General features: G+C 36.5%; 1 protein-coding gene and 1 non-coding gene across 9 annotated transcripts; both read left to right on the top strand.

The window, feature by feature from the left end:
* Positions 1-67: 67 nt before the first annotated feature.
* Positions 68-17,082, top strand: LOC131784647 (E3 ubiquitin-protein ligase CHFR). 8 transcript variants are annotated; one of them, XM_066162599.1, is made up of 24 exons: positions 68-194; positions 901-997; positions 1,114-1,159; positions 2,918-2,981; positions 3,284-3,370; positions 3,467-3,543; positions 3,914-4,048; positions 4,496-4,518; positions 4,823-4,898; positions 5,819-5,897; positions 6,080-6,144; positions 6,775-6,905; positions 7,622-7,684; positions 8,185-8,267; positions 8,662-8,796; positions 9,208-9,291; positions 9,498-9,568; positions 10,158-10,245; positions 10,540-10,593; positions 10,691-10,807; positions 13,493-13,609; positions 14,179-14,254; positions 14,364-14,448; positions 14,745-17,082. In XM_066162599.1, the coding sequence occupies exons 1-23, from the start codon at positions 83-85 to the stop codon at positions 14,401-14,403; spliced, it is 1,920 nt and encodes a 639-aa protein (XP_066018696.1). In that variant the 5' UTR covers positions 68-82; the 3' UTR covers positions 14,404-14,448; positions 14,745-17,082. The 8 variants fall into 8 exon arrangements, with proteins under 8 accessions (XP_066018696.1, XP_066018697.1, XP_066018695.1 ...); XM_066162600.1 differs by lacking the exon at positions 14,745-17,082 and having other exon boundaries at positions 7,625-7,684; positions 14,364-14,676; XM_066162598.1 differs by lacking the exon at positions 14,745-17,082 and having other exon boundaries at positions 14,364-14,676.
* Trnar-acg (transfer RNA arginine (anticodon ACG)) lies at positions 13,101-13,173 on the top strand. Its single transcript has one exon. It is a non-coding gene; the product is annotated as a tRNA-Arg (tRNA).
* Positions 17,083-18,610: the final 1,528 nt, after the last annotated feature.

Raw genomic sequence — 18,610 nt, 5'->3', positions numbered from 1 at the left:
CTTGATCGGTCCCAGATTACTCTCAAAGAAAGCGTGACACGGCCTCGAACCTAGTTCACACGTTCACACTAGTTCACACAAGATGGCGTCGAAATTTGAAGAAGGTCGCCATTGGGCACAAGTTATTTTCACCCATGACAGCAAACCTCCCGTCCTTATTGATAAAGAGCAGATCACACTGGGCAGGAAAGAAGGTACGAGAACAGGGTACAAAAGGCAATCGAATGTCAAAGATGATTATTTCACCCTTTAATATAATGTATACACGGGAAATCGATCAGCTAGTTAGGTTCTTTATTCTGTATATTATATGGTTAACATGCAGCTTTAGGCAGATCACTTTCCAAGGATGACTTAGAGATAAATGGAATACGTACTTGTATTTAAAAAGGGAAAAATGGCGATGAAACCCAAAAGATTTCTTTTTAATATGTTTTGGTTTGGTTTTGTTGAATGTGAGTTTATTCAATACACAGCAATATTCAGCTCTTGCATTCCAATCATGGTGAACTAAATGACCAATTAAAAATTTCTCATAAATTAATTCGATCAAAGTGTTCGAATGCAATAACAAAAAATGGCAAGATTTTCATAAACATTGTAATTTACTCCATACTTGCATGCAGTTTCTTGATGAAAGAAACAGTGACGAAACAAAAGTTCACTTTAAGAGTAATGCTCAGCCTTTGTTTAAGAACAGTAAAGGACTACACAGAGATCTTACGTAGAAAATAGTTTGCATTGTGAGAAGGCTCCTGTCATAGCCGTCATAAACTGCAGAACCTCTATTTACAACTTTGCTTGACAACTACTCAATGTTGGTATCAGCTGTGACAGCTATGACATACACTGTACCCACCCATTGCAAGAGAAAGCTGAATCTAATGTTATATCTCACAGATTGTGATATCAGCTTTCCTGGCTGCAAATTTGTATCTGGTCATCACTGTACTATTACAAGAGATCCAGGTGGCACAGTTTGGCTTCAAGACTTTAGGTGACTCAGTAAATTGCTTTTAATTCCATGCAAACTTCTCACAGCAATGATCTATTTACACTATTGCATGTGTTAAAACTTGTGTTAGTAACTTACAGCTTTTGTTTTCTTGTTAGTACCAATGGATCATTGTTGAGTGGGAAGAAAATTGACAAAGAGAAGGTAATTATATAATAATAGTTTAATGAAGTCTGTGTGCAAAATTTAAAATTACAAGAAGTGACTCGAATTATAAAGAGATAAAGAGATAGACAAATACTGTACATATAAAGTAAAGCCTTTATACAGGCCCAAGTGGCCCATGGGGCCGCCATTAAACTTTGGTTTCCTTTAGCATGAAGCAGCTAGGAGTATTGCTACTCCCCCCTGGATGGGATGCTAGTCCATCACAGGGTTACCCCCAGTATATTTTGCTGTTACCCATTTGTACACCTGGGTGAAGAGAAGCACTGTGAGAGTAAAGTGTCTTGCCTAAGAATACAACACAATGACCCCTGCCAGGGCTCGAACCTGGACCACTTGACCCAGAGTCGAGTTGACTAACCATGAGGCCACTGCGCTTCCACTCATTGTACATAAAGTCTGGGAAATAGACAGATCATGATGAACAGTTTGATAATCAATCACGTAAACAAAAACCATTAAACTTCACTTGGTATCTCGAATAGCTTTACTAGAAGTTGGAAGGTACATGTATTAACCCTTTACACCCTAACATCATTATGCATATTCTTCATACTGTTTTCTATACATTTCCTAAGTTGCTGACAAGGAGAATTTGTTTATCGATCAAGAGAATATTTAGTTGGTGATCATTTCCTTTATTCTCATGACCTTACTGTGTGATGCAGGAGTTATACTGTTGGGAGAAGTTATATGCTAGTCACTCTCAGGGGTTAAAGGGTTAAAAGAAGAGTGCATAACCAATAAGAAGATCAATTATGGTGAATATCATTATATTGATAGTTAAATTATTGGTAGTAAATTCTGCCACACGGGAGGTCATGATGTTGACATATTGTCCTCTGTTGTTTTCTCCTTCCTCCTTCACATAACGAGAAAGGGAAATCAGGAGCCCTTACTTTTGTGTTTAATCAATTGAATCAGAATTAATAACCCGTCACCTCACCCCTCTCTGTGGCCACACACCTAACTAATTTATACATAACCTCTATATACACTCAGTCTGATATTATCATTATCATCAATTCATCATCATTTATTTATTTGCCTTCTTAAATGACTGTGCAAAATTTTTTACAGCATTATAATTTATAGAAGGCAAGGAGGCCCAGGTAGCCACTGGGCTTATGGGAGAGGGCCACCTGACTAACAACACAATAGTTAAAAAGGGAAGTGCTGCAAATGTGTGGTAAAAACTTTTGCAATTTCATTGTAAAGCTAAAAAGATTTGACAAACAAGTGACTGAAACAGGAAGAGAGTTCCAAATTTTAAGTCCTTGGTAGAGAATTGCTTTAGATTTGTAGTAACATATCTGGTCATATTTTTCTTACCAGAGTTTGTAATCAGTACATTAAAATTCATGACTTTAAAATCACCTTGTGTCCTGTATCCATGTAACTGTTAAAAATGTAATGTAAAATGTAATGTTTTTATCTGTATTAAATTTCCCTTTTTGGGAACAAAGAACCCTCTATGCCACTACTCAGGTGATATGTAATACCCATCTTGGAAGCAAAGGTTCAGTTGTTATTCAAGCCTTGATTACTTATTCCGTGAGGACCTTACTTGGTGCAAATTAGGCTAATTGCAGTTTTTCTATGGTTATGCTTCTTGTCATTGAGTAATATGTATTTTGACACTTCAATGTAATGATGTAGTTAAAGTGTGTACATTTGTTTGTTGTTATTGTTTTTTACAAATCCTAGTCTTCCATTAATGAGATGTTTTTCTTACAGAAAATACAGATCAATCACAATGACCAAGTACAAATAGTTCATCGAAAGGATCACCCTGGAAGTGGTAAATGCTTTTTCTTAGATACAAAAAAGACTCTCATGTAGCTTTGCTGCATAGATAATAAATTGGTAAATTCATGTAACATGAAACCTTTCCATATGATATCCAGGCGTACATTATCCAACAAACAGGTAATGAGAATACTCAATTTTATCAGGTGGAAGTTGTTTTCTTGATCTTTCACCAAATTCTTGTAATCAAGAAAATTATTTTTAAGGAAATGTAAAGCAGCTTGAGGGGAAAATCAACAATCAAATCTTGCGATTGAAAGGGTTAAGTGTCCATATATGTCTCTATTTTTCTAGATATAGCATTTGTTTTTCAAGATTTAAAGGTTTTGAAAGAAGAAGCAGAATTGCTAGATAACACTTTGGAGTATGACAATGATACAGGTAAGTAACAGTGTTGCTCAGGTTGTCTAATGAGAAATATTTTTCTTAAAGATAGAGTACAAGACTTCATTCATTTTTGATATTATACATCTGTAGAGGAAGATGTTTGTGAGGACGAAGATGTCAAACCAAGTGAGGCAGCATTTGTTTCTCAAAAAAGGTCTCATAGTGAGGTAAACTAAGATTAATATTATTTGCATTATTATTGTAATTATTATTACTAGTATTATTATTATTGTTATTATTATCATTATTTTCATAGTTATTATTATTATTATTATTATTATTTTTAATATTATTATTACTGCACCATATATGTTTCTTTTATCACCTTAAAAACAATTACTGTTTTTGATTAATCTCCACAATCACTATCAATGATAAACACATAATTCAAGGCCACTATTGAAAAATTGTTTTAGGCTTTGTCATTTTGTCCTTGTAAAAATTAATACACTAGCAAATTATTTTACATCTGCATGTAGGAACAGTCTGAAAGCACAAGTATCTACAGTTAACTGTTAGTTAAAATGTACATTTAAGGCTGGAGATACAGATGAAGGACCTGTGTCAAAAAGGAAGCATCAAGAAAGCGAAGAGGGAGCTTCCAGTAGCAAAAAACCTGAGCTTCTTCCTCATAACTCCATTGCTGATACTCTTCTTTGTAGTATATGCCAAGTAAGGTTATTAAGATTTTATCATTCCACATGCAAAGGTTTTCGTGCTTGAAGCCAGCTGAGTGTTTTGCAGATATGCCAACTTCTGAAGATTTTTACTTCTGTACCAGTCTTCCTTACTGAGTGTTCCTTTCTTGACCCTTCCTTAAACTACTATATATATAAATTGTTAAATAAAGAGGGTAGGTTTCCAAAGAAACTGTGGTGCTGTGTTGGTGGGAGAGAGTAACAGGGTAATTTGGTATTATAAACTGAGTTGATAATGTAAATTGGCCTCTGTCAAGGGTTTAAAGCTGACATTTTGAGTGTTAGCCCCTCATCAGAGACTTTTATTGTTGTTGACCCCTCCCTCATGACACTGGAAAGAGGTATTCCACTGAAAGAAGTTATTAGTGTTTACGCTAAATATTAGAATGTGTTGATTGACAATTGCTTTTTTTTCTTGTAGGACATCTTTCATGATTGTGTGAGGTAAGAGTATCAATACATGTACATGCATGCATTAGCATAATGTGTTGTTCTCTCTTGACTAAGAAAATTAATGGATTTTCTATTTGCTAGAAGGCTCCAACCCTAGAATAAAGTTCTTTGCTTAATATCTTCTTGGCACACATGCATTTTAATAAATGTTAATTATTATAAAATATAATAGTTAGTCTATTTTAGACACATTGATTTGACAAAGTTATAAAATTTGAAAGAAATATGATTTTTATAAGTAAGGGGTATATCTGCCTTGTGATAACTTTTCACCAAAATGTCTAACTTTCTTTAGTTTACAGCCATGTATCCATTCATTCTGTGCTGCTTGTTATTCACAATGGATGGATCGCTCCAATGAATGTCCAACTGTGAGTAAAAGTTTTTTCGAATTGTTTTAATGGTTAAATAATTAAAGGAGTTAGACAGCCTGGTATCCATTGTGCTTGTTCATTACTGTAAATGGACTTCTCCTGACTGGTGATATTCCATCTGTGAGTACATCTAACTGTTCTGCAACTCACATCAATGCTGGAATTATATATTAATTCTGACTGTGGTTTGCACATAGAACATGGTGATGGAATATTCAAGTCACATCTTGGTCAAGGGTTGTTGTGCCGAAGGGTGCCCAGTAGAAGATCCTGATTGAAGGACTTTTTAACATTTTAACAGTGAGCACATGTTGCAGAGCATCAGGTTGCTGTAGGGGAAGTTGAGGGTTTGAGCCCCAGAGCAGGTCACTCAGGGTCTTAAAATAACGAAGAAGAATGTGTTGCCTTTGCCATGGCATGTGTGTATGGTTAGACATTCTAATCATCTTATCTCCTGCATTTTCTCTATGCTGGTCCTTAAGGGATGTTAAAAAAACCCACAAACGTTTTGTGAGGAGTAGGTAACATAGCTTCTGGATAATACAGGTCCCCAATTAAACCAGCAGCAAACATTAAGCTGTTCGTATACATATTTTCAGGTGCGTTTCAAAATATTTGAAGAATAAGAAAAACAATAGGCTCTATTTTGCACAGAAATATGCTCATGTATTTGTCCCTGGATTTTATCTGTTCCTCAAAGCTCACAGTTTTCCTCAAGCTTTGATCTCGGAAAGTATTACTTCATAACTTTGTGACCTACAGGGTATGGCGACATGGTATGCATGTAAGCATGAATTCAATAGAAACTTATCTTTACAGGTATTAATTTTCCATAACAACCCATTTTCAGTTTTCAGAACTAAGTTAACAATTTTTATTGAACTGTCTTGTAACCCACCCTGTCTTTCTTTTGCTAGTGTCGTAAAAAGGTTGAAAGAATTAGCAAAAACCACATCATTAACAACTTGGTAGAAGCATTCTTGAAGGAACACCCAGGTACAGTAAATGCAGTCTTCAAGGACATTTTTTACCTGGCATTAGATTGCAAGCTATTACTGTTTAAATAGTTAGTTTAAATATCAGAGAATACAGATTAGTAAGGAGGTATCCTTACACCTTAAAAAAGACGGTGATTTTTAGTTGTAATTACTCTGTACTTGTATTTGTCTTGTAAATAGAGAGACGGCGAACAGAAGAAGAGCTAAGAGAAATGGACAGTAACAATAAAATTACAGAGGATATGGTATGTGGCTGTTAACCTTGTAACTCCTATAAGTGACCAAGACAGAATTCCTCCTAATAAAACAACATCAAGCAGACGAGTGATTAAAATAAAGAAAAGTATCAACTAGTTGATTAGTAGTTGATTCAAAACAAAATTCTCCAAACTTAAATCATGAGAATTGTATGGTAGACATTAAGAGAATTACTAACAAAATCTTAGGAGTGAAAGGGTTATGAATTAACTTTCATATCAAGTGAGTTGACACAATATCATTTTGCAGTTTTCTTACAGTTTGTTCAGTCATCAGTAGCTGCTTTGTGTTAACTTGTTCTATTTTCTTCTGTTTATTTTGTATCAAAACCAGAAATAAGTAACTAAAGCAATCTTTCAATTTAACCCTTTGACTTCTAAGAGTTACTGGCTTCTAGTTTCTCCTTACAGTGTTACCTTAGAATCAAATGTGAAGGTCAGTCGAATAAAGGAAATGAACACCACTTTTAGAAGCTCGTGATTGTTAAACAAGTTCTCCTTATCAGCACCGTAAAGAGAACAGTATGGAGAATATGAATACTGATGTTAGGGTGTAAAGGGTCAAGGGTAATGTAGTAAACTGAAGTTTCTATGCTACTACACTCAATTATTTTTCAGCTAAGACCAAAACATATAAGAGGTTTGTTTGCGTCATCATCCTTTGGTGAAGATGATGATGATGGCGAGAGTGATGTCAGTAGTGCCAGTGGTGTTGATGACAGCAGTGAGTCTGATGACCCTGATAGAATGTATGAAACAATTTATTATATTTATTTATTGATATTACTTTGTAGATACAATTACAGGATAAACAATGGAGGCCTTTAGACACTAAGATGGATATGTTGTGATTCAATTTTATTCTTGGTTCAAATTTTACTTTCTTTTGTTTTTGGGTATTGTAATGTATGATAATGGTTTTGAAACAAAGGAAAATAAAACTTGAGCCAAGGATAAAATTGAACCTCAACAGATACAACTGCAAGTTCTTGAGCTTGCAATTACAAATCTGAATTATTTTGAAGGGAAAATCACAGTTATTGTAGCCATCATAATACAACAACCCAACCCAACAACAAGTAACTGATAACAAGTTAGGGTTAATTTTGGTTTAGGGGAGGGGTAGGTGAACATTCGCTCAGATACGGACATTGATCTGGAAGTTTCATGAAAATGGAGAATTTTTAAAATCAAGTTATCAAGTTGAACCTGTTAGAAGTTTCATAGTTATTCAATGCGGGAAAGGCTTGAGTATGGTTGTTAACAACAACAATGCAAACTTTGTTGCATGTAACAACAATAGTAAAGCTTCACAAGGTATTATATGTTTGCATTAAGTATTTTTCTTTGACCTTAAAATCAAATCTTTTGCTTACTGTTGAACTTGTTAAATACTCAAGGTTTCTTGTGAACAAAGACCTGCAAAATCCTCAGCATGTTTAATTATATCTCTTTCATTTTATAGCAGAGGTGCAACTTTCATGCCTTCTTCATTTGGGGGTTTATTTGAATTTTCTTCTTTAATAAGGTTAGTTTAGAACAAATTAATTGTTTTTGGTTTTCACTATAATGGGTGAACAGATGGCATACAGTAGGTTATAAAAATAAGAAAATAGTACATGGCACAGAAAGAAGGTTGCAATAACACAGTAGTTTGAACCTGCATCAGGCCATGTAATTCTGAGTTATTTTTTGCATTGTAAAAAAACTACCTTTAACTTGAAGGATACTTCAAAATGTCACTATAAGACAAGAAAAAACTGTAGAAAAGGTAGGAATAAGCTAGGAAGGTGTAGGGAGGGTGAAGGATAAAGATGTGTTAAAAGGATCAACAATGGCAAACTTAAACTACATATAGTTCTTAATTTAAGTTTTTTGTGAACACTCAGGTACTCCTTTAAGAAATGTAAGTGCATAAATGATATGAAAACAGTCAAGCACCCTTTTTTCAGTTATCACATAAACTAAGCCATTTAGTTACATTTTCTTTTTAAGTTAACTGTTATGAATTGAACTCTTTTTATGAAGGTCTGTTCCAACAAACTGTCGTCTCTGTCCTGGATACATTTCCCCAACCACTTTGACAGCTATGGCCAGTACTGCTAGTGAAGGTGAGTGCAAGTTAATGAACATGGCATTAGGAATGAGATAGATACAGGGTAGGTCAATGCTGTTACTTAATTTTCCATTGCTTAATAGCGTGGCTTGGTATTTTGGAAGATGTTCCAATGTTTATCTCATGAGATGAGAAGCAACAGGAATATAGACTTTGTACCATGTTTTAGAGGTGTAAAAAACCGAACTCTCACCAGATGTGCATGCAACACAGTTATACACAGTTGTATGATTAGGGAAATCAGGTTGTCAAAAAAACTGGTTCTGAAGAGGCCCAGGCTTGAATCAATGCTCTAAACTCAGATAATTTTTTATATTCCCTGGTTGTGATCAAATGAATGCTGAATCTTGTTCTTCATATGAATTCTAGTTTACTAATCTTGTTGAAAGGTGCATCAACAAGTGTGACACCACCTGACTACACATGTACTCCTGATCAGATCCACATCCTATGTCAGTGCTGTCTTCAGCCAATGCCACACAGATGGCCTGATTCAATGACAGCAAGTATTCCTGCCCAGAAGTGTAAGTTTATCTCTGTTTGAGTTGTTGAGATGTGTAAATGTTCTCCCTCTCAGGCAGTAACAGGTAAAATTTTACTGCCTGCAGTACTGCTACCTATATATAATCCTGCATGGAGAATTGAGCTTCTCTAGTGTTCCATTAACACATGTATCAGCTGTCTCCCACAGTGGTTAACCCTCTGCTCCCTAACATCAGTATCCTTATTCTCATTACTCTTCTCTACACATTTCATTTGGTACTGGCAAGGAGATTTTGTTTAACAATCAAAGCTTCTTAGATTGGTGTTCATTTTCTTTAATTTCATGATCCTAATGAATGATTCAGCAGTACCACTCTATGGAGAAACTAGGTGCTGCTTACTCTTAGTGTTGAGAGAGTCAATATGTGTTTTTTGTGGGAATATTGTTTTAGGTTCAGTTTGTCAAAAGGCATTTTGCCATTTGCTATGGGGCTGTCATGGAAGTGGCTGTTTGGGATGTCTCAATAAATTCAAAGGTAAAGAAAAGTAACCAAAATATGTTACAACTAAATTAAAGTGTGTATTTATTTGTGTCCTAAATTCTAACCACATTGTTTGAAAGAAGTAAGACAGGCACATACTGGTGCATGTATAGATTAGTGCATTAAAGTTTATTTCCCCAGACATTTGTTATTTATAGCCTTGTAATTATTATAATTATTATATTTTTAATTTGTGGCAGATTTCAATATTGGAGATAACACTTTCTTGGTAATAATCAACAACAATCCATATGAATCCAAAATACTTAAGGTAAGTTTTGAATAGTGCCATTATCCTTTAAAACAAGATGCATTTTTTTTAATCTTGCAGTTTATGAACCATGACTTGGTTTCAGCCCATGAAAATGCCAGGAGAACCACTTTTTTATTTTTCAGCAAATTTACCTGATGTGTAGTCTATGATATTGTCTTCTTTTTAAGTGATTCATTGTGTAATGTGTAATTTGCACAACGTAAGTAAATGAAGCAAAGAATTCTCTTTAGTGCTACCCTAAATTGTTTTTTTTTTAACATTTTTCTCTTTGAGGGACTTTTCCTCATGAAAAGGTATTTTTCATAACAGTTATCCAACACCAGCTCCTTGACAAATCCTCAATAATGAGACTCAGGCTGGAAAATTTCTTACTCAATGAGTAAGAAATCTAACCCTTTCACTCCAAAATATAACTATCAATTCTTTGCATTAAATTAACGTTAGTCCAACAGTATCCCCTTGTTTAATTGGTCTTTCTTCTCAACACTTTGTATTTGAAATTGTAATGATATATTTAAGGAATATTCCCTTTTGGTCACACCTGTGAGTGAAAAGGCTAACACGTCAACATTTTCATTCTCGACAGGATTACTTAACCGAACAAAACATTTGTGAAAAAGACTTGTTACAGAAGTGTGTTCTAAAGCTGGACTCTGAAGAATACACGACAGTGGGTGGGTGGCGCGTTTTGTTTTTGATCTGAAGTAGAAGTGTAGAAGTGTCTATTAAGGTGTAGGAGGGATCTTCTCGTGAGGGAGGGGAGGAGGGGCGGTGGGGGAGATGGGTGTCCGGCGCTAGCGACCTTCTGGCGTTTGTAGGCAAGGGCTAAGTGCACTCCAGTCACTCCAGGATCCTTATTCCCCCTCCCTCCTCCCCCTCCCTCCTCCTCCCCCCCCCCCTTTGCGGCTTTGCAATAGCTTAAAAGATGTTCTTGGGACTTAAAGCTTTTGCTTTCTTGTGCATTGCAGTCGATGTGAGACAGAAATCCATAGGAGACCAAGTTTGGTTCCGATTAGCGCAAGGTTCGAGTTAGCGCAGGTTAATGTTATTGGAAGTCAACTCAACTTAAACCTCAACACAAGTGAAGACTAAAGCATTCTTGGTTATTTTCTCCTATAGATGCAGCAAGCCATGATATCAACTCAGAAAGTGTGCTTTGTTACAGATGTGCATTGCGGAATTTCAAGGAGCTAGCGTATCAGTTTCGTCGTGACATACCAATGGATCAGCTACCAGGCAAGTATCCCAGGAGTCTGTCTTTATTTTTATCACTCTAATGATTACATGCAGGTGGGATTGGGAGACTCAAAGTTCGGTTACCAACATTAAAAAAATTGGGAAACTCTAACTTAAAACTTTAAACTCAGTTACCTGAACGTCTTTAATGCAGAAAAATTCCAGTTGCGTTAAGTGCTTCGTCAATGTTGGACAGACTTTCAAATGAGCTACTTTTGGAGGGAACCGTTTTACAATTGTAATTAACCAATTACGACCTATTTTCACAGCTTCTGTATTGAATCAGGTCTAGTTGCGCGTTTTTTGTGAAAATCACTTGAGCTTCTTTTTTTCATGCCCCTTCGGATAACAAATTGTAACTTCTAAAACAACTAAACGTACTTTTTTAACGAAAAAAAGGAGGTGTAATGATAGGAAACGCCCACCTCATTAGCCATGATTCGTGCCACGTGTAAGGCCTCCAAAGGCTCATGATAATTCTCAGCAGAACGATTTGAGACATTGACTTCTTCATCAAATATTCTCGCAGAACAGGATTTCCTAACCGAGTCTTTGTCACCTGACTTGTTTTTGTTCATTTTGTAACTGATATCTTCAATCAAACCATTCGATAAACAAGAAAAATGCATTCTCTTTCACGTTGCTTTAGCATGAACCGAGCTCTTGATGCGAAATGAAGTTTTGATTTGTTTATGACTAGTTGCATGGTAACGTGTTTATGCCGTCACTTCATGACATCACGCCGGATTTAAAGCATTAGGTCTCGGCAGTAGGATTTTCTTGAAGCGTTAACACCAGAGGTGGACATTAAAATGCTTTTATAACGTTAATGAATAACACGTAAAAATATCAGCAGACAACGACATACATATAACTTTTCTCAGCAGAAGTGAAATAATATTATTGCGCGGGTTTCCTAAGTCCAGAGCAAAATGTGCGAGCATTTGGTACATTGTTTAAAGAATGGCTACTCCGTGTTCAGAGAGCAAGCGATTATGAATGCAAAGACTCCGAAAACAAAGTAACTCCTTAGAACTTGAAGGGTGATAGCTTATCCGGCTAGCAATTTAAATTTCTGCCACTTTACCGCTACCGGTTGGTTTCTTTGCATTGTTTTAAAGGGAAATTTTTACGGTGAACTTTTTTTAACGACTAACGGCTAAATTTCATCGATTTCATGCGCCTGAGAGCTTTTTTTTTTGCCGTTTTACTTCGATTAAGTGCCTTCCTTGCAATAATCTCCCCTTCTTTTTTAAGCCGAAATTTGAAAAAGCATCCGGGCACCTATTCGAGGAAACGTGATAACTAATTTACTTTGACCAGAAACTCAGAAATGGCCCTTTGCTTAAAACGAAAAAAATGCCAGTATTTATAGAAAAGTAAAAATTTGTAAGCGAAAACGAAGAACGAGTTTCATCCCAGGTTAGGGCCTGTCTACATAGAGGTGAGGGACCCCAGATAGGTGATGTAACCCGTCTAGCAGAATCTATTTTACTGAAAGCAGAAAAGGGATGAGGGTTTAGTCTTTCTCTTCGACATAGGTGAAGTTTTGTGAAAGTACACTGAACATATCTTCGGACCGAGTAAGCCTCCTGTACAGCTACACGGGAATTGCTACGTTCTTCCGCAACCACTTCTTTTGTAAGGTCAGCGGGTTTAAATTCAAGTTTTTTAGGCATCTTTGAACTCTATCAACTAGGAACGAGATATTTTGTATTTGCTTGCTTCTGTTACCCTTGGTTGGATCCTACAACGCTATGGTGGCGTTTTCAGTCGTTTTTGTGCTCATGGACGTTCAACTTTATGGCTTAACGCGTCTTGTAGTACCGGAATGTGTAGGTCGTAAAAGAACAGGGGAAGACAGCGGCTTTCTCGCCATTAGCGTCAGATTTGCATCGTGTATTGAACCAGTCGTCATAGGTAAAAAGTACTTTGTATTAGTTTTTAGGCGACTGATAGCCTTTGTTATTCAGAATGCTGCAAGACACACGCTTCTCCAACTGCTGGAAGATTTGAGACGAGTCGGGAAGAAGTTTGTTTTGCCTGGAGTCAAGCACTAATAATAAGGGTTAAATCATGCCTTGTTTATCTCATGCAAAGAATAGAGGGAAAAAATAAGAAAAAACCATGCAGAACGAAAAATACTTTGTTTCTTAGGCTTTGTATTCAAACAATTACAACAACAACAAGAAAATAAATTTATTCAAATAGTTGTTTTTCGATTGGGTTGGATGTCATTTCAGAATATAATACTCGTTTTATTTCTCTTTGGCGCTCTTTATTATCCGAGAAAGGCCCCGTGGCCCAATGGATAAGGCATCTGACTACGAATCAGGGGATTCCAGGTTCGAATCCTGGCGGGGTCGCTGTTATTTTAAGTAAATAAACTTTTCATCCACTGGATTTCTTTTATCATTTTAATCACCTTACACGAAGTTAGAAAACCAGATACTACGTGTGGGGCGTAGTTATGTTTGCTAGAGTTGCATTGCTACGTTTGCTATTAAAAAGTATGGAATGGTTATCGAATATTCTCCGGCTTCAATAATATGTCATCCTTTAGTAAAATGCAGCCACCCCCGGTTCAGTTATGATGCTTGTTTTCCCAACTTATTATTGAAAGTCAACTTAATGTAAACCTCAACAACTGAAGGCTAAAGCATTCCTGCTTATTTTCTCCTGTAGATGCAGCAAGCCATGATACCAACTCAGAATGTGTACTCTGTTACAGATGTGCATTGCGGAATTTCAAGGAGCTAGCGTACCAGTTTCGTCGTGACATACCAATGGATCAGCTACCAGGCAAGTATCCCAGGAGTCTGTCTTTATTTTTTTCACTCTAATGATTACATGCAGGTGGGATTGGGAGACTCAAAGTTCGGTTACCAACATTAAAAAAATTGGGACAAAGTTACAGAGAAAAGATACTCATCGGTTAAACGTATTCATAGGTGAAAACAATAAAAATGGACGCAGCAGTTTATATAACGGCATGCGATTTAGAGCGCTTTTCCATTGAGTGTCGTAAAACCAAAACCGAAGTTATCCAGACGACCGGTCAGAAGAAAGGAAAAAACCTCAAGAGCCAATTCCGGCGATAAAGACGAGATTGGTTTTAGTTTTGCATATGATTGGTTGAGAGAATGGTGCGAGTTTTCTGGACCAATCACAAAGCGATCTTGGATTACTCTCCACTCTTAATGGTAAATTGCTTTAATACACCGTCGAAGTACAAGAATGATCCATTAGCTGTCCAGTTGGGGCTGAAAACCAATTACGTTCTAGAATTTTGATATCGGTTTGATTACAGATGAAAATATTATGTTAAACTGAAAGGTAACCCTTTGTGCGCATGTCCTTTCCGATCACAGAGACAGTGCATAGGCGTGCTGATTGTTATTGGGGTAAACATTGCCGAACTCAGAGGACTAAACCACTTCATGCAAGGTAAGATTCTTGTTGGCAATAGTCATGCTAAGTTATGCTCTCGTTTCAGTGTCTGGTTGGAGGAAAAAGTGTTGATATTCAGCGTACTCTGTGTTCTTTTTGTTTTCAGTCGCTTCAATCACATTTGTGAACAGACAAGATTTACATAGCTGACATTATCTTTATCAGCAAGAAGTTTGCCCAACAGTTTGCCTGTAACTATTACAGTAAATAATGCATGGTGCATCATGGACCACACTAATCAAAATGCAAACATATCCCAGCATACTTTTTCAAACTGATATTGTCTTCGAAACACCTCATTTGCGTGTTATTTAATGTTTATTTGAATAAAAAAGAGATGAACAATTTTTTTACAAATTTGGTCAAAATTCACCAAATAATTATCAAATATGACAATGCTACATACATATTTACAAAAGCTTTAACAAATGATGTTCCAAAAATTGAAATATTTGTTCCTTAAGACATGGTTGTTGATTTATTTCAGTGCTCACGAAAGTTTTCAAAAGACGATGAAATATAACAAACTCAAAGTTACAAACAACGCCCGGCTTTGAAGTTATTAAGCAATTAGAAAGATAGAAGACATGGTCGCCCGCATTGACGATGATCTGTGGAATGTTAAAGAGAATCCGAGTCGATGTCACAATTTTAAGTAAAACGAAAGTACAGGTAGTACTACATGTAACGCAATGCTAAATTATTGATAGGTTAATTTTTGGCATTTAATTTACTGAACAGCACTACACTTTCGTATATTGTCTTACTGGCAAACACCTTTCGAGGTCTTACGACAACGTTTCAACTCAGGAGCTTATAACATGCATTTTACAGTTTACTTATATTTTTCTACGGGAAACAGTGCTCGCCATAATAAGATGTAATGGACGATGGTAAGGATATGGACTTTTTAGACAGTTGAAAAAAAGATTGGGCGAGAGGGTACACTGAAAATTCTAATTGTCTAACTGGTTTGTCTCTACGGAAGACTTCACCACCGTTCGCACAGATGTTGACTGTTAAATATGTGCAATCGTATTTTACAAGTTCTCTTCTTCATACCCTTTAGCTGGCTCAGTGAAGGCTTTTGAATTTGATTCAACATTCTTCATGGCTTCAAGATCTATTGCTTTGACTGGAAAGTTTTCAACTTCAAGACATCCAGCGTTTTCCAATAGAGTGTCAAACCATGATGGTTGAAGGTCAAAATAATCTTTGCCTAGATAAAAGATAAATGAAGTTTTGTTTCATGATGACAAGGCAGAGAATTTCGTTTCCACATAAAGATACCTGAGATTTTTAGCTTACTGAACCAAAAGTGGATTAATTTCAGCGAGACATTTATTCTAAACCGCCGCAGAAACCGTAACCTTGAGCACTCGATAAGGGAGCAAGCTAACTCTTTTCCCATCAAAACTACCTTCTCCGAAAAAGGGTTGATCTGACTGGATAGGCCACGAGTCTTGAATGCAGCAGAAATCATAACAGTTTGAGCTTAAACAAAGTTGGAAGTAGGGATATGTGTTGGTTTTGTTACGACTTTGGTTTTCTTGGAAAAGAAGTTCACCTCAATACCAGAGGAATCTGTGTTATATTTGTGTGATGTAACACCTCATTAAGTTGCTCATTTTATTAGAATCAGGCGAGTACATTGCAAAAGTAAAGCTGAAGGGTACATCGACAATTCTAATTGGCTTAATTGGTTCGTCACTCTCAGAATACACTACTTCGCACAGATTTGGACCATCGCTTATGTAGAATCGTATTTTACAAGTTTCCCTCTACAAACCTTTCTTCATGGCTTCAAGATCTTTTGCTTTAACTGGAACATTTTCAACTTCAAGACATCCAGCATTTTTTGATAGAGTGTCAAACCATGATGGTTGATGGTCAAAATAATCTTTGCCCAGATAAAAAATAATTAAAAAATCAGCCGATGTACGGAAGAACATGTTATCAATCGTAGGTATCTAGCTGTTTGCGACTCATAAGACTACACTGCTTTCGCGCAAATGTGGCCTGTGGAGGAATCGTATTTTACAAGTTTCCTTCTTCGTACCTTTAGCTTGCTCAGTGACGGTCCTCGAATTTGATTTAACATTCCTTAAGGCTTCAAGATCTTTTGCTGTAACTGGAAAGTTTTCAACTTTGAAACATCCACCGTTGTTGGATGGAATGTCAAACCATGATGGTTGAAAGTCAAAGTAAACTTTGCCTGGTTGAGAAAAAAAAACGAAAAAAAAAGAAGAAGAAGAAGAAATGAAAATCAAACTGCATGGAAGAACTCTTATTATAATCAAAAGATTATTGAAAAGTTGCCAGGGTAAAATTGCTCTTCTTGTCTTGAGGATGGAAAATGGTATTTACAAGTTGTGTCTTTAGAGAAATGGGAAACGTACTTTTAAGTCAGGCCCGTAAATGCTGGTTTCGTTGATTTTGAGTATGTTTCATTTTCCTTAGCTTCTGAAAGAACCAATTTATTTTCAGTGATGGGTGATGCAGACCTCTCTTTCCTCTCCAATTACATCCCTTAACGCTTTCCTGGAGTATAAAATGAGTTCATAAAGACGAGGCCTTCGTATCAACCGCGTTGTCACCACTCAGTTGATACGACGCTATCCCACTTTGCAGACTCACCATTAACCGTTTGTGGTTTGCTCCGGGACTCTTCTGCTTCTGTTTTATCCTTCTGGACAGTAAAGTTAAGGCACTCCTTTAGCTCGGCAATGTTGCTCCTTGCCTCTTGTAGCTTTTTGTCTATTGATGCCATGTGCTTAACAAAGTCAGATTGAGTTGTTTCCACAGTTTGTTTTAGCTGGGACAGTTTTTCTTTAAGATCAGCAATGTCTCTGTCATTTCCAAAGAGAGTTTGCTTAAGAAAGCCAATCTCCTTCTCTTTAGCTGTTAAAACACAAATTAATATTACAATTACTCATTATAGAAGTTTGAACAACTTCAAGGTCTGAGCGATAAAGTTAACCGGAAAAACACAAAAGACGGAACTATCTATTACGGAACGAGAAGCCGGAGGGAGGGGGGGTTGGCAACACTTAGTAAAATGGTTTCCTAGTTCGCGCGCACTTTTCTTTTCATGCATGCGTGACCACATAAAACTAACCGTTAATCTGTGTTTCAAGGTAGATGATCTTCTGTGTTAGTTGTTCCTTTTCTCTTGCAGACTGGAAAAAAAAATTGGCAAAAATGTTATCTTTTTAATTGACGAAATAAGAATAGAGCTAAAAGGCTGGGATACAAAGCATTATCAACTTGTAATCCCGCGTGAAGATAGTGGAATGTCAAAGAGTGGCGTCATAATCTTGGAATTTCATTTGCGCGCGCTTTTTCATCTCTCCACGAAAAAAAAGTTTTTTAAACTCAGTTACCTGAACGCCTTTAATGTAGAAAAGTTCCAGTTGCGTTAAATGTTTCGTCAATGTTGGACAGACTTTCAAATGAGCTACTTTTGGAGGGAACCGTTTTACAATTGAAATTAACCAATTACGACCTATTTTCACGGCTTCTATATTGAATCAGGTCTAGTTGCGCGTTTGTTATGAAAATCACTTGAGCTTCTTTTTTTCATGCTCCTTCGGATAACAAATTGTAACTTCTAAAACAACTAAACGTACTTTTTTTAACGAAAAAAAGGAGATGTAATGATAGGAAACGCCCACCTCATTAGCCATGATTCGTGCCCCGTGTGAGGCCTCCAAAGGCTCATGATAATTCTCAGCAGAACGATTTGTAACATTGACTTCCTCATCAAAAATTCTCGCAGAACAGGATTTCCTAACAGGCTCTTTGTCACCTGACTTGTTTTTGTTCATTTTGTAACTGATATCTTCATTCAAACCATTCGATAAACAAAAATGCATTCTCTTTTACGGTGCTTTAGCATGAACCGAGCTCTTGATGCGAAACAAAGTTTCGATTTGTTTATGACTAGTTGCATGGTAACGTGTTTATGCCGTCACTTCATGACATCACGCCGGATTTAAAGCATTGGATCTGGGCACTAGAATTCTTGACGCGATAATACCAGAGCTGGACATTAAAATGCTTTTATAACGTTAATGAATAACACGTAAAAATATCAGCAGACAACGACATACATATAACTTTTCTCAGCAGAAGTGAAATAATATTATTGCGCGGGTTTCCTAAGTCCAGAGCAAAATGTGCGAGCATTTTGTACATTGTTTAAAGAATGGCTACTCCGTGTTCAGAGTGCAAGCGATTACGAATGCAAAGACTCCGAAAACAAAGTAACTCCTTAGAACTTGAAGGGTGATGGCTTATCCGGGTAGCAATTAAAATTTTCCATTTTACCGCTAACGGTTATTTTCTTTGCAT

This window comes from Pocillopora verrucosa, chromosome 2 (genome assembly GCF_036669915.1).
Source record: "Pocillopora verrucosa isolate sample1 chromosome 2, ASM3666991v2, whole genome shotgun sequence".
Classification (NCBI taxonomy): Eukaryota; Metazoa; Cnidaria; class Anthozoa; order Scleractinia; family Pocilloporidae; genus Pocillopora; species Pocillopora verrucosa.
Note: the sequence above shows the minus strand (reverse complement) of the source record. Positions and strands in the feature narration are given on the sequence as shown.